Below are 18791 nucleotides of genomic sequence, written 5' to 3' on the forward strand. Positions count from 1 at the left end.
CAGCATCATTGCTAATGGTTTTCTTTACTGTATATTTTACCATAATTTAACAAACTCTTACTTTTGGACATTTTGGATGCAGCAAATGTTTCCTATTTGGAATTCCTATTTGGAATCACCATTTCAAAGCACATATATGTGCACATATTTTTATGCATATCCTTAAACATTTTGGCTTAATTCTTAAATCTCTATTTCCCGGAGAGAAATTGCCACTGGTTAAAAATAAAATCATCAGCCCAATAAATGTTTATGTAATAGAGTAATATTTAAAACAAGGTTGGATCTGTGCCCTTAAGAAACTCACCTTTTGGGGTGCCCGGGTGGCTCAGTCAGTTAAGCGTCCAACTCTTGATTTTGGCTCAGATCATGATCTCAGGGATATGAGACTGAGCTTCCGCCCAGCGTGGAGTCTGCTTAAGATTCTCTCTCCCTCTGCCCCTCACTCTCTCTTTCTTGCTCTCCCTCTCTAAAACAAACAAGCAAAAACTTACCTTTAGCAGGAGAAAGACAGGTGAACAAATAAGGATAATATATAGGATTCCAATATATTGTACGTACACCCATGAGCTTGACCTATGAACAAATTCTCTATTTTGCAAATGCAATAATGCTACAGAAAGTTTCCTTTTATTTGCTGGAAAGCATTTATTACCTGTAACCCAAAACGAGAGCTTCTAATTCAGATTTCATTTGCAGAAAATACACTTTAGGTCCTTTGCTAGTATAAAGGAATAAAATAAGCACATTGAAGTTTAGTAGACTTTTATGTTGCCAACATACATAGAATTCATAATCCTACAATTGTTAGTCATTGCTATTAATTTTCACTCCAAATTAATTTGGGCTTTCTAGTATTTGTTTCCCTTTTGGGGGAGGGAGGGAGGCTTTCTAGTATTTGCGCCTGACTTAGGTACATGCTCTTAAACTGAAAGCTGAAAACCATGTATAAGAAATGCACGAATACACCCAAGAAGCAAGAACTAAGAGAGCTCGTTACACACAGATATCTTGCATATCAGACATAGACGACTTGTGTATGGATGGAAATAATTTGGGTTATGGGAGGACTTGCACAGCCAGGATGCTCCCTAACATCACTGGCTTCACACCCGCATTTTCACTTGTGCAGCAGCAACTTGAGTGAGCCTCAGTGCCTTTCTATCCACCATGCTTGGCAACAGGTACTAGAAGTTAACTGGCAGTCATAAGGGCACATACTTCCTAAACTCTTTGAAGAAACCGTGTAGCAAGGCAAGAGTGGAATTTAAGAAACAAAATCACGATTCAATCTTGTACGATGAATGGGAAGCTGAAGAACTGGGTAGGCCACGCAGCGGAGAGTAAAGGGAAAGCCCGGCGTGGTATCTGCGGCTCGGGGGCCACCAGGTGGCGGCCTGAGAGTGTAAGCAGAAATTCCCGGCCCGGCGCGGGGACCTGAAACCCCAATTCTTCTTCCACCAGATAGCGGCCGGGAAACAACAGTCCTTTACCACTCCATAGGCGTCAGTATGTCTTCTATGTGCACTACACTCGAATACAAACAGTGAAGCGAGCAGTCCATCAGAAAAACGCTGGTTAAAATTATCCCGGCGGGCGGCGCCGGTAGGAGAAAGCCGGAAGAGATGCCTTGACCACTCTCCAATAAGCCGACTTCTCTCCTCCGCTGCCTCCCGCAGCCGTGGGCGCGGGCCGTGCCGGGTCACACTCGGGATCGGAGTGCTGGGCTGCAGTGAAGCGTTGGCCAAGGGACGCTATTACCCAGCACCAGTCGCGACTTCGGCGACCGCGGGTCGACCCCGGGCCGGAAGTGACGCAACTGCACTGAGCACTTCCGGAGCTGCGGAGACCGCTCCGCGGGAGGAAGGAGCGCGGGCCTTGACCGGCGTCGGCCCGTCGCCTCCGCCCGCCGCGTCTGCGTCTGTGTCTGAAACCTCTGGCCCGGCCGGACCCGGTCTGGCCCGCCGGGGCTCAGCGGCCGCGGGCTGCGGCTCCCGGTAAGTGTGCGGCGCGGGTCGCGGCCTTGTTTACCCAGGCGGGCCGGGGAGGGGGGTGGGCTCTCCGCGCGCCTCCGCCTTCGTCGCCGCCCGCGAGGCCCCAGTGCCCCCGGCCGCCGGTTCCCCGTCTCAGCGCCCAGCGCCGCCCGCGGAGGGGCGGCTGAAGGCTACCACCGGGGCGGGCTGGCTCCTGGCGTTTCTCCGTTTTTCCTCCTCCCGCCGTCTTCACAGCTCCCGGAGAGGTCGGAGGCCAGCGCCTCTGACCGACTGGCGCCGGCGCATCTTGGCCCTCCCCACCCGGCGCGCCGGGGATACGCGCCGCCTCCGGGGCTTCTCACTCTAGTCATCATTCGGAGCCCTCGCAGTGCCACCCGCACAGTTAGTTAACGCTCGCCTGCGAAGGGTCCCCCTGCGCGTGGGCTCCGTGTCCTCGCGACTGTCCCTGCGCCTCGGTAGAAACGTGCGGCCCAGGAGCTGCGCCGCCGTCTCGCCGGACGCTGCTGTGCTAGCGGCGGGAGAGACAGCCGTGTTGTCGGATGACTTCACTTCTGTACTGATTGTTGCTCTGTCCCGTAGAACTTTCTGCCACAACCGACATATTCTATACTTTTGTTCTTAAGTAGGGTAGCCACTAGCTACACGTGGCTATTGAACATTTGACTTACGGCTAGTGAGACTGAAAAACCAAATTTTAGGTTTTTATTTTTAAGTCAAATTTTAATAACTACATGGGGCTAGTGGCTACCGTATTAGAGTGTAGGGTTTTGGAAAGTAAGTTACTGGTTTATATTTTAAAAGTGCTAAGTAGTTTTCTTCGGAGATGTAGCGTTAGTAAATGACCATTCAGAGCCAAATATTATGTCTGGAGTAAACATCTTCAGAGTCGCCAAAAAGTGTTCTCGTCAACTTTAAACAGAGAGAAGTCTTCAGTTTGGATCCTTTAGCCCAGGGAGAGTGTCAACGTCTCCTGAACACGTGACTTTGGCTGGGGGGGGGGGGTAAATTTCTATTACTCCTTTTATGTGTGGGGTGGAGGGATAATATTTAACATCCAAAGGAAATCAAAGCGTTGTCATCAGTTCTTTTAATAAGGTAATAACATTCTGGCCCCTTTGAACAATGTCAGCACTCTTTTGAGTAGAATTAGGGATATTTAACTTTGAAAAGATTAAAAATTAAGTTTTTATCTAAATCTGGACCTATGGGCGCCTGGGTGGCTCAGTTGTTAAGCGATTGCCTTCAGCTCAGGTCATGATCCTGGAGTCCCAGGATCGAGTCCCGCATCGGGCTCCCTGCTCAGCGGGGAGTCTGCTTCTCCCTCTGACCCTCCTCCCTCCCATGTACTCTCTCTCTCATATAAATAAGTAAATAAATAAATCTTTAAATCTAGACCTAGAACTCCCACTAAGTATGAAATCACTTTCTCTTTTTTTGGAGGGGAGGGGAATATGAAGTTTTCTCCTGCTTCTTGAGTATTTAGTTGGTGAGAAGCCTATGGGCAACCTCTAGGTTCAAATCCTGGGGGAAAATCCAGAGAAAGTGGAAAGCATGGTCTTCTGTTTGTTATGATTCTGAAGGTAGCTTTGTGGATAGTATTAGGTTCTCTGGGAGGGTGGTGGGGAGTCCCCGTAGCCAATGGATCTGGTGGAAGTATTGACTCTGGGTAATACCGGTTACCAGCAGTGTGATCCTGGCAAGTCGCTTAACCTTTTTGAACTGTGGTTTTCTCATTTGTAAGAAGGGGATGAGAGCCACTTTGTAGGGTTGTGAAAATTTAATGAGAATGAGTCAAACCTGCAATTGGCTCTCACTAAATGAGAGCTAATATTGGTAGTGAAATTTTGTAGATGGGAGCAATATTTATGAATTTTATTTGCCCAATAAGCAGTACCTTAAATAATATACAGGTAAAAGAAAAAAGATTTTTAAAAATCAGTTGTTCTCTACTATTTTAGATCTTCCATAATCATTGTTTGGACTTTGATTTTCATTTGGTTTATATTTACCTATGTTTGAAGTATTTTTTTGGAAGTTATAAGTTTTAATTTTCCGAGAAATCCTTTTTTTTTTTTTAGGAGGTTATTTATTTATTTGTCAAAGACAGAGAGGTACAGAGGGAAAGAGCACAAACAGGGGGAGCAGCAGGCAGAGGGAGAAGCAGGCTCCCTGCTGAGCAAGGAGTCCAATGCGGGACTCAATCCCAGGACCCTGGGATCATGACCTGAGCCGAAGGCAGACGCTTTACCGACTGAGCCACCCAGGCATCCCAAGTTTTCTGAGAAATCCTAAAGGATAAAGAAATAGACATAAGATTTCTAATTGAATAAGCAAGTAGCCTTGCTTACTTATTTAGTCTTGGATAGTGAGATCTGTATCTCTGAGCAGGTCAGATGGCCTTTGAGCATGTCAGAAGAGAGACGGCACACGGGTATTAATATTGCCTAGTGGGCATCCTATTGGGGACACTTATTTCAAAATAATTTTTTCATGAGTAAAGTGAGATCTGAAATATTGGCAATATTTTGTGTTAGATTATCACCATGGAAGTGACTTTATACTAAAAATCTCATTTTAAGTCAGTTCCAGTTTACTTTGTCCACTTTGTAACATTTAGGATTGAAATTGTGATAGTAATTTAGGGAATCTGAACCATAGGAGTAAGGTGGTGGGTTTTCAAACTAAGGGAGGGAATTGGGTACCTACTTACATTACCGGTATTCTAGGTTAAATAATTATTGGCTGTTTACTTCGAATATTTTCTTTTTTAGAAGACCATGTAACTCTTTTTAATATGACATACATGTTTCTGTGGGACTTATAAGAAAATAATTTCATAGTTACTCTGGTCCCTTGCTGCTTATCCTTTTAAATGTCTTTGCTTGTTAAAAAATAAATTTGCAAAACCAGGGTACCAACTTCAAAAATATAAATAGAATTTTCTCTTTTCATTTCAGATGGAAATTATATGACAGAATATTTGGGGTGACATCTTGAAAGATCTTCAAGAATTCAGGTATTTTTAATTTAAAGATTAATTTTTTCTCCTAAGGGAAAAGTACCATAGTTCATTTGCAATTAGGTGATTCTACCATATAAAATAATTTGTTAAAAGTCAAACTGCAAATATTACATTACTGCTCTCTCATTAACGTGATTTTAAAAAAACTGGGCATTTATGGTTAGCATGTCAAACTTAGATTCACTGATATTTTTATATTAAAAGGTGGCTCTGTAGTCCTTTAGACTGGTTATTCACTACCAATTCTTTTTTTTTTTAACACGTTCATTTTAATGTGTTTTAAAATAATTTTTAAAGATTTTATTTATTTATTTGACAGAGAGAGAGATAGCTAGAGCAGGAACACAAGCAGGGGGAGTGGGAGAGGGAGAAGCAGGCTTCCCACCGAGCAGGGAGCCCGATGTGGGGCTCGATCCCAGGACCCTGGGATCATGACCCGAGCCGAAGGCAGACGCTTAACGACTGAGCCACCCAGGTGCCCCTAATGTGTTTTAATTTTTATTTCTTGTCTTAATTATGGTTGATTTTTTGAGAGATTATCTATTTCTTTTTTTTTAAGATTATTTTATGTATTCATTTTATTTTTAAAGATTTTATTTATTTATTTGACAGAGAGCAAGCACAAGCAGGGGGAGCAGCAGGCAGAGGGCAGGGGAGAAGCAGGCTCCCTGCTGAGCAAGGAGCTCAATGCGGGACTCGATCCCAGGACCCTGGGATCATGACCTGAACCAAAGGCAGACGTTTAACTGACTGAGCCACGCAGGCACCCCTAGATTATTTTATTCTTTTTAGAGAGAGAAAGCTCGCACAGTGAGAGCAGGGGGACGGGCAGAGGGAGAGAATCTCAGGCATACTCCCTGCTGATCTCACGACCCTGAGATCATGACCTGAACCCAAATCAAGAGTTGGACACTTAGGGCGCCTGGGTGGCTCAGTCGTTAAGCGTCTGCCTTCGGCTCGGGTCATGATCCCAGGGTTCTGGGATTGAGCCCCGCATCGGGCTCTCTGCTCAGCGGGGAGCCTGCTTCTCCCTCTCCCACCCCGCCTACTTGTGTTCCCTCTCTCACTGTCTCTCTCTGTCAAATAAATAAAATCTTTAAAAAAAATAAAAGTGTTGGACACTTAACCGACTGAGCCACCTCTTGAGAGCTTAACTATTTCAAATAGACTTTATAAATACTTTTGTATTTAATCCAGATTTGGTTATGTAAGTTATTTACATACCATCCAATCCAGATGCTCTTGCATTTTAAAGTCCTATTAGTTTTTAGATTTAAATCACTATTTAAGGGACGCCTGGGTGGCTCACTGGGTTAAGCATCTGTCTTCAGCTCAGGTCATGATCCCAGAGTCCTGGGGTTGAGTCCCAGATTGGGCTCCTTGCTCAGCGGGGAGCCTGCTTCTCCCTCTGCTGTTGCTCCCCCTACTTGTGCGCTCTCTCTCTCTCTCTGACAAATAAATAAAATCTTTTTTAAAAAAATCACTATTTAATACTGTTTCTTGCAGATGATTGCTTGAAACAGTACTTGTGCAGAAAAGTTAATGGGTATTTGCCAAAATCTTCTCTGTATATCTGTCGTTTTCCTTTGCTGTTGGATCAATTTCTTTGTGTCAAAGTACCCCTTTTAAAGAACCAGTAGAATCCTTTAAAACTGAAAAATCAGTTAACTTTGCAGACTAGAGGAGGATGTTGAAGAGCTTTGTGTCTTTCATTTTCTTTACTAACCATGCACCTGTTTTCCAGATATCTGAGAGTTATGTCTGTGAAACAGTGGTATTCTTTTCCTAGACATTATAGTAGAAAGGAATTGTGTCATTTGTGTACCGTCTGTGTCACTTCCCAGTGGGGCATAATTAGCAAAGAGATTTTAAATTTTGGTAGCTCAACCTTTAGGTTGCTTCCCTTGTGGGCCTCCAACTGTGGGGATGTGCCTCTTTCTTAAGGACTCCTGCAGGAAGGATAAATCCTTGGGAATTTGACCCTTTGACATGGAGTAGATGGCCTTCCTGACTCTTTCATGCCAGGCCCTTCATGTGCAGTTACCATTATTAGCTGCTTCTGCTTGTCAAGGAATGAGTTTTCCTTAGATAAGCCTGGTCAGGGAGATGATGGTGTTTCCAATATGAGACCAGAGTTGGAATAGGCCATAATGGGGATAGGACCAGGCTATACCATTTTGATTCTTCAGTGGTTACTGTTATAACTTCTCATAGTGAAAGTAAGTAACACTTATTTTTTTCTTTTCCTTCCTTAGAAGACAAAAAACACTAATGCATTTGAGAAAGTGGTAAAGTTTGGGGGGAGGGAAAAAAACTGCTTTCCTGATCTGCAACTTGGCTGGATGCTAAGATGTCTGTGGACATGAATAGCCAGGGGTCTGACAGCAATGAAGAGGACTATGACCCAAATTGTGAGGAGGAAGAAGAGGATGAGGACCCTGGGGACATAGAGGACTATTACGTGGGAGTAGCCAGCGATGTGGAGCAGCAGGGGGCCGACGCCTTTGATCCTGAGGAGTACCAGTTCACCTGTTTGACCTACAAGGAGTCCGAGGGTGCCCTCAATGAGCACATGACCAGCTTAGCCTCTGTCCTAAAGGTGAGCAGTGTTGTCAATTCCAAGTGTAATTCCCCCAATTAAATCTAAATACAAGCTGTTGCTAACTGATGTCTCCTCCAGACTGATTGAATGGCGCTGTAGTGAAACTAAATTTAGGTATGCGTTGTATTAGTTGGACATTTGATGCTTTACTTTGTTTTCTAAAATATGCATATTTAAGGCTCTCAAATTCCCAAGTTACTAAGAATTAGGAAGGATGGGGTGGATTCAGGATAGACTGGAAATACATAGAAGCAGAATTATGTAGATTAACACTGGTTTCAGAAAGTGAGTCTTATAAAACTTTATGAGGTAAGATAAGATTAGCCTCAGAATCACCATCCTCCATATAACCATGTGTGAATTTCTGGCAAATGTCTTGAGAGGTACCCAGAATGTGCCCTGAATAATCAGTGCCTTTGGGCTAATTGAACTCCATTGTTTCATATACTAATGTCTAATGTTGAAAGAGATTTTAGCTTGTATTTCCTTGATTTTGGGGGTGTTATATGGAAACTTTAAAGAGTTAGTTATTCCAGCAAGAATCTTATTTTTAACACAAAATTAGTATGCTTTTCAATCTTGCACCTCAGGCGGGTTATTGTCCTTACCATGTACGTTTTGTGCTATGTAATATTAGACTAGTACATAGTCCACTCACATAAAACACTATGTACTATGAATATTTTTATGGTCATTTAGACAATTTCCCAGACAATTTAAAATTTCTCCTCTAATGTTGGCCATTATGTGAAAGTGGGGACATTTCTCTTATTTCATTGCCCTTCCTTCAGGAACTGTTATATGGATCTTGTTATCTGCTTAAATTGAAGGTCAAGGGCACATTGGCATGATTTCAACCAAGTAATTTTCTTGTTGGTATTTAAATGGAAGTAACTAAGGTATGCCGTGTGTGATTTCTCTAAAAGCTACTTTATCTACTAGTTTAGGGATTTTTTTTTTCCCCAGGTGGTCAGCGAAGGCTCACTAATACCTTCGATTTGGATATTCAGGGCTTTATTAGCAACTAGTGGGAAGTTGTAATCTACAGCTTTTTTTGTGACTCGCTCCTGGGAGGGTTGCAGACTTCCTCTCTTGTGGTCAGAAAACTGTGAAGAATGGAGACCCATTGGAACCTCTGGATTTGGGATTTCTACCCCATAGCTTTAGCAAAGCTGCTGGGACCTCTTGTTTCCAGAGGACATTTCCGTGGTGGAAAAGGCATCAGATCTCTTCCTCACAATGCACACACCTCTCTATCTGGTCAACTAGTTTCTTTTGCTTTAACCATTTTGTCAGGTTATACACAGTGTTGGTATTTAAAATTAGAAAAGGTATCATCAGGTGTGGCTACGTGCTGGACAGTTTCAGTTGACTAAGTTCATCAGATGTTCTCATCTGTGCATAAGAATTCTGTTCCATCTGTGCTGACTTTCCTACCCTGCTGGAGACAGCTGAGGGGCCCAGACACCTATCCTCATTTTTTTTAATTGTGGTAAAATACATGTAACATAAAATTTACCCATTTTACATTTTTCCTTGCTGTTAAGCTGATATAGGGTCAGCCCTCTGGAAAGTCTTCTCCCCATTTTAGAAAGCCCTCCCTTTCCTTCCTCACCTTTTATACCTTGAGGGCTCCTTCAGAGTCTAGCTTGTACTTTTCCTGAGTGAGCCTTCTTGAGACCCCTACAGCACAGTGGTTTGTTCTCGGTGCATGAACATTACAGCTCATGTATATTAAAGTACATACTGAAGTGTTTGGACCGCTTTATGTTGTTTTACCTTTCCATGTATTTTTGCCTGATCTCTCCAACTAGATTGTCACTTCATGGGGGGCAGAAACTGCTTTATACCTTTTCTCCCCCATCATTCCTGTCACAGTGTTTCATCCATAGTAGGTGTTGAATAGTTTCTTGGATACTGTGAATTTTGTCAGCTGTTGATGACAATAGCTGATGCTGCTGTGAACTAGATTCCCTGGTCCGTCTACTGTACATCCTTCTCTGCTGTTAGGAAAAGGCATTGTTCTGACCCTCAAGATCATGAAAGGAAGGAGCAAAACGAACTTGGTATAGAGAGGAAGAAATAAAAAGAGATGGAGGAAAGTTGAAACACTAGGAAAGGGTTAAAGAGAAAATGGGGCAAAGGGGAAAATAGTCCATGAAAATTTAGATCACAGTAGAAGATAGATTTTTCCCCCCTTCCTAGACCTCACTGAGAAGCATGCTAATAACCATTTTCTTTCAGGGGCAGGGCAGCAGGGTCCTGGCTCTTTTGGTGGCTTGGCTGCACATGAAGGGACTCAGTGGTGTTTTAAGTAGTTTGGGAATTTGACCAAAGAGGCTAGGCAAAAACAGCTTGGTTAAGGGTAAAGGAGAGGGAATCACATACGATCTTCCTTTTTCAGGCTGGCTAAAAACTTAACATTTTTATTTTTGTAATTAATATTTTATGAGATGAGAGGGAATACTTTACGTGCTGCATTTACAGAACGGTGTTTATTGGTACTTTGGCTATTCTAGCTCCCCTGTTGCATGTGTATCTGAGAGTGGAGATCAGTGGTGATCGTGGTGCTGTTTGTACAACTCTGTGACATATCAAGATACTTAATTCTTTCATATGATTTAGGTGCTATGTGGCTGGTAGAAAATATGACATGTATATGGTTTAAAATTATAGCCATATGAACAGTTGTTTATGAATGAAAGCTAAGTTTGAGGACTGGCTTGACTTTTTCACTGATACTCGTCTGTTTTACTTGTTTGTGTGTTGGCAGTTACCTATGGATGAGCCATTGTCTAGCATAAAATTAAGCCTTTTGTTGCCTTTTGAGATTTGATGTCTCTTAAATATTAAAATTCCAGTTGTCTGGGACACTGGGTTTTTGGTTTAGTGAGGGCCCCTGGTGTCAGGGTAACTTCCTGTATGTGTTGTAAGACAAGTCCATGAGTAAGATCATTAATTGAGAAAGGAAAGTGCCCAGGAAATCAGGTTAAGGGCTAAGGATAGACAACAGAGAAAATGCTTATCTGTTATTGGGGGAAACTACTGGTGTTCAAATAATGGCAAAACAGAAGCATTGTTTTTAGAATGAGCTGTCATCTTACACAGATAGGATACAGTTGACCCTTGCACAATGATGGGGATTAGGGGTGCCAACCCCCACACTGCCAAAAATATGCATATAACTTTTGACTCCCCCAGAACTTAATGCTAGTAGTTTACTGTTGACTGGAAGCCTTACCAATAACAGTCAACACATACTCTGTATGTTACATGTATTACATACCAGATTCTTACAATAAAGTAAGCTAGTGAAAAGAAAATGTTAAGTCATAAGGAGGGGCGCCTGGGTGGCTCAGTTGGTTAAGCGACTACCTTCGGCTCAGGTCATGATCCTGGAGTCCCTGGATCGAGTCCCGCATCAGGCTCCCTGCTCGGCGGGGAGTCTGCTTCTCCCTCTGACCCTCCCCCCTCTCATGTGCTCTCTCTCATTCTCTCTCTCTCAAATAAATAAATAAAATCTTTAAAAAAAAAAAAAGAAAGTCATAAGGAAAAGCCATTTACAGTACAGTATTGTAAAAAAAAATTGTGTGTAAGTGGCTCTGTACGGTTCAAACCCATGTTGTTCAAGTGTCAACTGTAGTCATTAGAGATTGGATGATTGCCAGGTGAGTTATTATATTGTAGGAGGGGGAAAATCTCTGGCAAATATTTGTCATGATTGTGTATGTCTTTAGGTCTTAAAGAAAGTCTTCAAGGAAAACAAAGCTAACTTTTTAAAACCCTGTATTTTCATATGAAACTCACACAAAGACTATTTGATTGTTATAGATGAGAGAGGCCTTTTCTTTGAACAGACATTTTTATTGCAAAATATGTAGTAGTTAGTCAAGAAGAATTTTGTCATTCAGTGAATCCTGTTAGTGCTGTTCTGTGAAACTCCTGAGGCATTTGCAATCAAGCTGCCCAGATATTCCAGGCTGGCTTTCATTGGTGATGGGCCAGAGGAGTCTCCCGCATGCTACTCTTTGAGCAGCATGCTAGGGATGTGGGCAGGAGAGGAGGAATGTGGTTCAGGGCCCCACCCAAACACATAAGAAAGGAGAAGAAATAGTCCATTTTGGGCTAGATCTAGTCTAATGGAGCCAAAGTGAGCTCTCGGAGCTTTGTGTTGCAGGAGATCCTTCAAGGTGGAGTAGAAGGGCAGTGCAGGTAACACGAGTCAAGTCCAAGCCCCACAGGTTAATAAGCATGGGGGTGGGAAAGTTACCTTCTGAGCTAAAGCAGGAGACTAAGAAGTATAGGTTAAAGGGAGTAAAATGTGGAGGATTGTGAATGAAGCCTGGGGTGTCTTTGCTATTGGATTTTTTAAACTTCTTCATTGCTGAACTGCGGCTGTTCACTTCTTAAGCCTTGTGTTCCCCCAGATAGGATTGGAGAAATAAGCTGGCTATAATGAGTGTTTCTAGTTCTTGCTTTATGAATTGCTGTATTAACTACAGTAGAGCTGGGAAAGAATACTTTATTCTGCCACCCTCTTGCTTGAATTTATTTTAAAATCTAGTATTTGATATTCAGCAAAATGTGGCTGGAAAATGTTTTGTGATTCTTTTTCTGTGGATCATTTTTCCCCTTTGTGGATGAATCATAATTAGTTTTCAGGGCTTCTGACTCCAAGTGCAGAAGTCTTTATAGTTTTGTGTTCAAAACAATCTATTTCTATGCATTTGGTACTGGTAACCTGAGCAATTGATGTTCTTCACAAAATACCTTATATTTAGTCTTAAGTGGTACCAAGTTTTTGTATAATATCTGGAAAAGACTTTAATTTTACTTATTACGTCAACTTTTTTGTATCCTGATATAGTAGGATTTTAGACCATTTCATTTTTATTTATGTATTTGTTAATGGTAATTGTTGTTTTTTTATTACTATTAAGGGGAAAGTATCCTCAAGCTGGGCCTGGTAACACTGAGTGTTTATGTGCTGAGAAGCCATCTCATTTCTATTTTTATGACCTGATGTCAGGTTTCTTTGCATGCCTGTATCTCAATAGAATCTAAATTAAATTCCTGTGTTTCAGATAGTTGGTTATTAGTGGGTGCGTTGACATACTTCATGATGCCTTTAGTCTGGAAATCTAATGTGCATTTTACTGATGTACAAATTTATTTTTAAAAGGGAGATGAGAAATGTCCAGAGTGACGTTGAGAATTGCCTAAGTACAACTAGTGCTAACAGTTGTCCCTATCTTGCCAGTTTAGAAAGGTTATTGTTATCATTGACTTTGTGTGCTCACTGTGCACCTGGCAGTACACACATCATGTTTACCGCCTTCCAGAAAAGAAGCTTTCAATCAGATTCAAGGCCAGCTTTTATTCTAGTCTTTTTCTTGCGCTTGCACGCTATCACAGGAACCATGGGTAATCAAGGGGTGGTCTTATTTTATTTTATGATTTATTTAGTTTAGAGAGCACACAAGCAGGGGGAAGGGCAGAGGGAGAGAATCCCAGGCACGCTCCCTGCCGAGCCCTACAACACGGGGCTCAACCCCAGGACCCCGAGATCATGACGGGAGCTGAAATCAAGAGTCAGCCACGGGGTGCCTGGTTGGCTCAGTCGGTTAAGTGTCTGCCTTCAGCTTGAGTCATGATCCCAGGGTCCTGGGATAGAGCCCTGCGGTGGGCTCCCTACTCAGTGGGGAGTCTGCTTCTCCCTCTCCCTCTGCTTCCCCAACCCCCTCATGCTCTCTCTCTCTCAAACAAATAAATAAAATCTTAAAAAAAAAAAAAAAAAAGCTGCTCAGCTGAGTGAGCCACCCTGGCGCCCCCTTAAGGGGTGCTTTTAATCCTACATTTGTGTTCTAATCCTTAACTTACTTATATTTAACTTTTTATTGTTGAGATGTTACTACAGTATTTAAAGAAGAAATATCCTTCATAATTCCTTAACCTAAAATAAAAGTTTTCTTCCTTGCTTATAATCCTTCAGGTATTACCTATATTCGTATATAATATTACTGTGCTTCAATTCATTCATTCAACCGATGTTTATTAAGCAGTTACTATGTGCCAAGCACTGAAAAAATAGCATTGAACAACATAGATAGGTCCCTGCCCTGGTTGACGTTACATTCTGGTAATTGTTATGTACATGTATTTTTATATTCTGCTTTTTTCTTATATACAGGCATGCCTCAGAGATATTGCAAGTTTGGTTCCAGACCACTGCAATAAAGTAAATACCACAAAAAAGCAAATCATATGAATTTTTTTTGTTTCCCAGTGCAAATAAAAGTTATATTTACACTATACTGTAGTCTGTTAAGTGTGCAATAGCATTGTGTCTATAAAACAATGTGAATATCTTAATAAAAAAATACCTTATTGCTTAAAAAGTGCTAACCATCATCTGAGCTTTTAGCAAGTTGTAATCACTGATCACAGATCACCATAGCGAATATAATAATAATGAAAAAATTTGAAATATTTCAAGAGTTACCAAAATGTGACACAGAGACATGAAGTAAGCAAATGCTATTAGAAAAATGGTACTGATAGACTAACTTGATGCAGGGTTGCCACAGACCTTCGATTTATAAAAAAATACAATATCTGCAAAATATAATGAAATGAGGTATGCCTGTATTTTAAATATTTCCCCCTTTTTTTATTTCATCCTCATAAATTACTTTAAATGGCTAAATATCACATCATCATATTGAGCCATAATTTGCTCAGACTTTCCCTATTGGGTATTTAGGTAAGTACTTATGTGTTACATTTCTTGGGGACTGGTTATGTTGCTGTGAACACTTTCATGAATGTGGCCTTTGTGTCTATTGGGCCTTGGCCAGAGCCTGAGCTAGTGGTCAGATGGTTGGGCTCCATTCCCATTTTTGCCATTTAATATAATGTGACCTTGGGCAACTTCCTCAACATCTCTAAGCTTCAGTTTTCTCATGTGTAAAATAATGATAAAAATACCTCCTTCACTGCATTAAATGAGATAATGCATGTAAAGTGCCTGGCACATGAATGTTCAAACAAATGGTCATGGTGGAGGCAGGGCAAGTGCAGAACAATGGGATTGTTACTTTCACATATTTGTTGTGGTTCCTTAGAATTCTTAGGATTGTGCATTTTTGGTTATAGGCTAAAAGCCACATTGAGGAAGGTTCTGGGTGACATATTGCTGATGATGTCTCTGAGTGTGCATGTGGTAGATGGATCATGTACTTTGGATTTTTTTTTGTCTTCAGAGCCTCTGGTTCCCTTCTCCTGGGGCCCACTGATAAGAAAAGTAAAAATAACACAAAATGAATTTTGAATTGGGACCAGGAAAAGGATGCAGGGGAATATAGCTTGTCTGTTATTCCTACATTTTTGGTTGACTGCAGTGTTTGGTCTTGGGCCTGCATTAATAGCACTACTTAATGAAGTGCTTAGTTGCTTTTGGGGTTCTTATTGGGGCATCTCCTTACTTTTCTTTAACTTGTGCTCTGTCCCTGTGTCCCCTGTTCTTGGTGTTTTGTTTTGTTTTTTGTTTTTTACTTTGCCTTTGCCCTTACTGCTCTAGGAAAAAATTGACAGATTAGATTTCTCTGCCCAAAAAAGGGAAGAGTTATAGGAAAGATTTGAGAAAGGTATAGAGATACAGGAAGCTTCTTATCTTGCTCTTCCTAAAATGTGTCTACGCTGTGGCTTGATTACTCAAATTGACATGAATTGTCAGAATTTGAAGCTTATGTTGTGTTCCCTTTTCTTTGAACTGTCACAAACCTTTATACACATGAAATGGTTTTACTGTGAAAACCACAAGTTATCAACCATAAATGGAGAAAAATACAGGGAGAGTAAGCAAAAGGTTGGTTTAGAGATTTTAACAGAACAGAGCTGTTCTTATAATCATGAACAGAGTGGTCTCCGTCTGGGAAATTTGCTCTTTGACTAGCGATTTTTTTCTTGGCCAGTACATGCTCTACTCATTCTCATTTCTTTTATCCCTTACTTTAGGCTCTCATTTTCCAGAGTCTGTAGATAGCTTTGCCTCCTTTTATAAGAAATAACTCCAATGCCATTAAACTTAGCTTCCTGGATTCTCTGTCTTAATTGGTGATACCACCATCCACCAAGCTGGAAGCTGAGGATTTACCCTTGACTCTCTTCTCCCGCGAAGCCCTCCCTGTTCCCCAGGCAGAGTTGGACACTCCTGTCTCTGTACCACTCTGTGCATGTTTCTTGCTGTGTATTTATGCTAATTGGAAACTGTTGTTTGTAAGCCAGGGCTTAAACTCTTTGAGAGTTGCTTTTTGTTGATTTGTCTAAGCCAAGTCAATAAATGCAAAAGTTGAGAATTTAATCCCAGACCTCTACTTCTGTATGTTCCCATTTGTAAATAGAAGACACACTTACCAAAGGACTTCCATGAAGCCGGCTGAATTCTAAGCAGAGACAGTATATACCTGGTAGATGTATGGTTCCCAGCTTGGGGTGTATCTCAGAATTAGTGTTGTCAATTCTGATACAGAAGCCTGAACTTCATGCAGACATAATAAAAACAAAATCTTCAGAGGCGAGGCAAGGTATTATACATTATATTCGTGTGGAGAATTCATGTGGAAGTACAAAAAAATTGTGAAACAATTCAGGTTATCGAAGCAAGGAAGAAAGAGTGCGTTCTTTCTTTAGCTGCCGAAAGGATGTGTCCAACATTCAGAGTGTACTGGTTTCATAACTGGAGTGGGAGTAGGATAAAGACACCCAATTATACTGACAAGTTGGATAGGTTTCTTGTATTTTTTTTCCTGTAATATTTTTGATGTCTAAATGTAACTTCCTGTGTCATCGATTATCAAGATAAAAGTGGATTCTTAGGACCATGCTGATAATGAGTAGCTGTAAAAATGACTAATAATATCTGCAATCATAAATACAATGTGAATGTTTTAAAAGTTTTGAATTTTATGACATAGAACACTTCATTTTTTTATTTTTTGCTAGAGTGTTAACATTGGCTTCTGCTACAAGATGGTTGGTTGTCCTTACATACCTTTGTCCCCCCTCCATTTGTTTTTGTTTGTTTGGTATTCAAATGTCTGTAGCAGTTTTATTTGCAATAGCCAAAAACTGGAAACAACCCAAATATCCACAAACAGATGAATGAACAAATAATGGCGTGCCCATAGAACAATATATTTCTCAGCAGTATAAAAAGTGAATGGCTTATATAAGCGTCATTGGTAAATCCCAAAAAAGTATGCTGCATGAGGGAACTCAGGGGGAGAAAAGAGTAAATATTTTATGATTTGAATCATATAAAATTCTAGAAAATGCAAACCCATTGTGAAGGAAAGTAAATCAGTGGTTGTCTGGAGAGTTGGAGAGGGCAGGGAGAGAGATGATGATGAAGAGCATGAGGTAAATTTAGGTGTGGTTTTCTATGTTGAAATATCATGAAAATGAAAGTAAAGGCATATTCATGTTATAAACTCATAATACAACAAAGAGAATAAGTAGAGGGGGTGGCTTGTGGGGACCTTGCACATAGGAGCCAGTTTGTCCAGCAGATCTTCGAAGAGACTGAGCTCTGATTTGACTGACAAAGGCTGGATGGAAGAGATAAGTGAGCTGCAAATGAGAGGGTTAATTAAAGATTTCTATGTAAAATAGTTAACCCTGCTCCCACTTGGTTTCTAGACAAAATAGTCTCCTTATTTTTAAGAAATAGGATAACCTGGGAAGAAATAGGGCCCTTAGAGAGTGACATTGGGCTGACCTCATTGGTCACTTTGGGGGCTCTTGAGTCTTACGTATATGCTGCCTCTAATTAAGCACCCTAAAGAAAAGCCTGTCAGTTGACAGGTTCTGTCCATGTACACAGAGTTAGGATTCATTTTCCTGACACCTGCTCCCCTTTTAAAATTGTAACGTTCATATAAAATTAACCATTTTAGGGCGCCTGGGTGGCTCAGTCGTTAAGTGTCTGCCTTCGGCTCAGGTCATGATCCCAGGGTCCTGGGATCGAGTCCCACATCGGGCTCCCTGCTCGGCGGGAAGCCTGTTTCTCCCTCTCCCACTCCCCCTGCTTGTGTTCCTGCTCTCGCTATCTCTCTCTCTGTCAAATAAAGAAATAAAATCTTTAAAAAAAAATTAACCATTTTAAAGTTGAAATTCAGTGGCATTTAGTACATTCACAGTGTGGAACCATAATCTCCATCTAGTTCCAGAACATTTTCATTACCCAAAAGGAAACCTGGTACCCATTAAACAGTTATTTCTCACTCCCCCCAGCCCTGGGCAACCACTAATCTGCTTTTTTGTCTCTATGGATTTACTTATTCTATATATGTCATATAAATGGAATCATGCAATATATGACCTTTTGTGTCTGGTTGCTTTCACTTAGCATGATGTTTTTGAGGTTCATCCAAGTTATAGCATGCATCACTACTTCATTCCCTTTTTTGGTGACCCTTTGTTTTTTTAACCAAGAATCACCAGACATTTGAGGAAAACATGCAAAATGGAAGAGAAATAGGAAAATTGATCTGAGCTGAAACAGACCAGTAGATGATTTTGCTTGTTTTTAAAAGCATACTATTTAGTATTCTCCTAGATATTCAAGAAGATATGGCATCCATGAAACAATCGGAGATGCCATCTGGAAGAAACTGTCAAAATAAAAAAGCTCATAGAGATGAATTATGCGTTTGTCAAGTTAAAAAATATTCCGCAGATAGATCAGAAGATAAAAATCAAGAGAAAATCTCAATATAAAGCCAAAATACAGGCAAAAATTGATGCGGAAAAAAGAGACATAGAGGATCAATTCAGAGATCCATCATCTACCAGAATTTCTGGGAAGTGAGAACAAAAAATTGAAAGGAGGGAAATATTTAAAAGTATAAGAAGAAGAAAATTTCCAGGATCTAAAGAAAGGAGCATTCTTCATATTGAAAGGTTCTACCCAATGCCCAGAAGAAGAAAGAAAGACGCAGTGCTAGAATTTCAGAAAAACAAGAATAGACGGAAAACCCTAAAGGTTTCTGTATACACTGGGTCTTCTAAAAGAAATGGGAATCAGTTTGTCATCCACAACAGTGACAACCAGAAGGCAGTGGAACAGCAGTCTTCCAAGTCCTGAGGGAGAATGATTTTGAACTTAGAATTT

At 41.1% G+C, this 18791-nt stretch overlaps 1 protein-coding gene across 3 annotated transcripts in view; it reads left to right on the forward strand.

Moving 5' to 3' along the window:
* Window positions 1-1845: 1845 nt before the first annotated feature.
* ARIH2 (ariadne RBR E3 ubiquitin protein ligase 2) overlaps window positions 1846-18791 on the forward strand; it is a 47661-nt gene continuing 30715 nt past the window's right edge. Inside the window, exons 1-3 of one of the 3 annotated variants that reach the window (XM_081817192.1) lie at window positions 1846-1997; window positions 4952-5010; window positions 7272-7615. In XM_081817192.1, coding sequence (XP_081673318.1) covers window positions 7367-7615 — 249 coding nt within the window. In that variant the 5' untranslated portion in view covers window positions 1846-1997; window positions 4952-5010; window positions 7272-7366. Of the gene's footprint in view, window positions 1998-4951; window positions 5011-7271; window positions 7616-18791 lie in introns of those variants that run through there. The other 2 variants (XM_081817191.1, XM_081817193.1) reach the window with 2 other exon arrangements.

Source organism: Leptonychotes weddellii, chromosome 1 (genome assembly GCF_054177405.1).
Source record: "Leptonychotes weddellii isolate Sample4059 chromosome 1, ASM5417740v2, whole genome shotgun sequence".
NCBI lineage: Eukaryota > Metazoa > Chordata > Mammalia > Carnivora > Phocidae > Leptonychotes > Leptonychotes weddellii.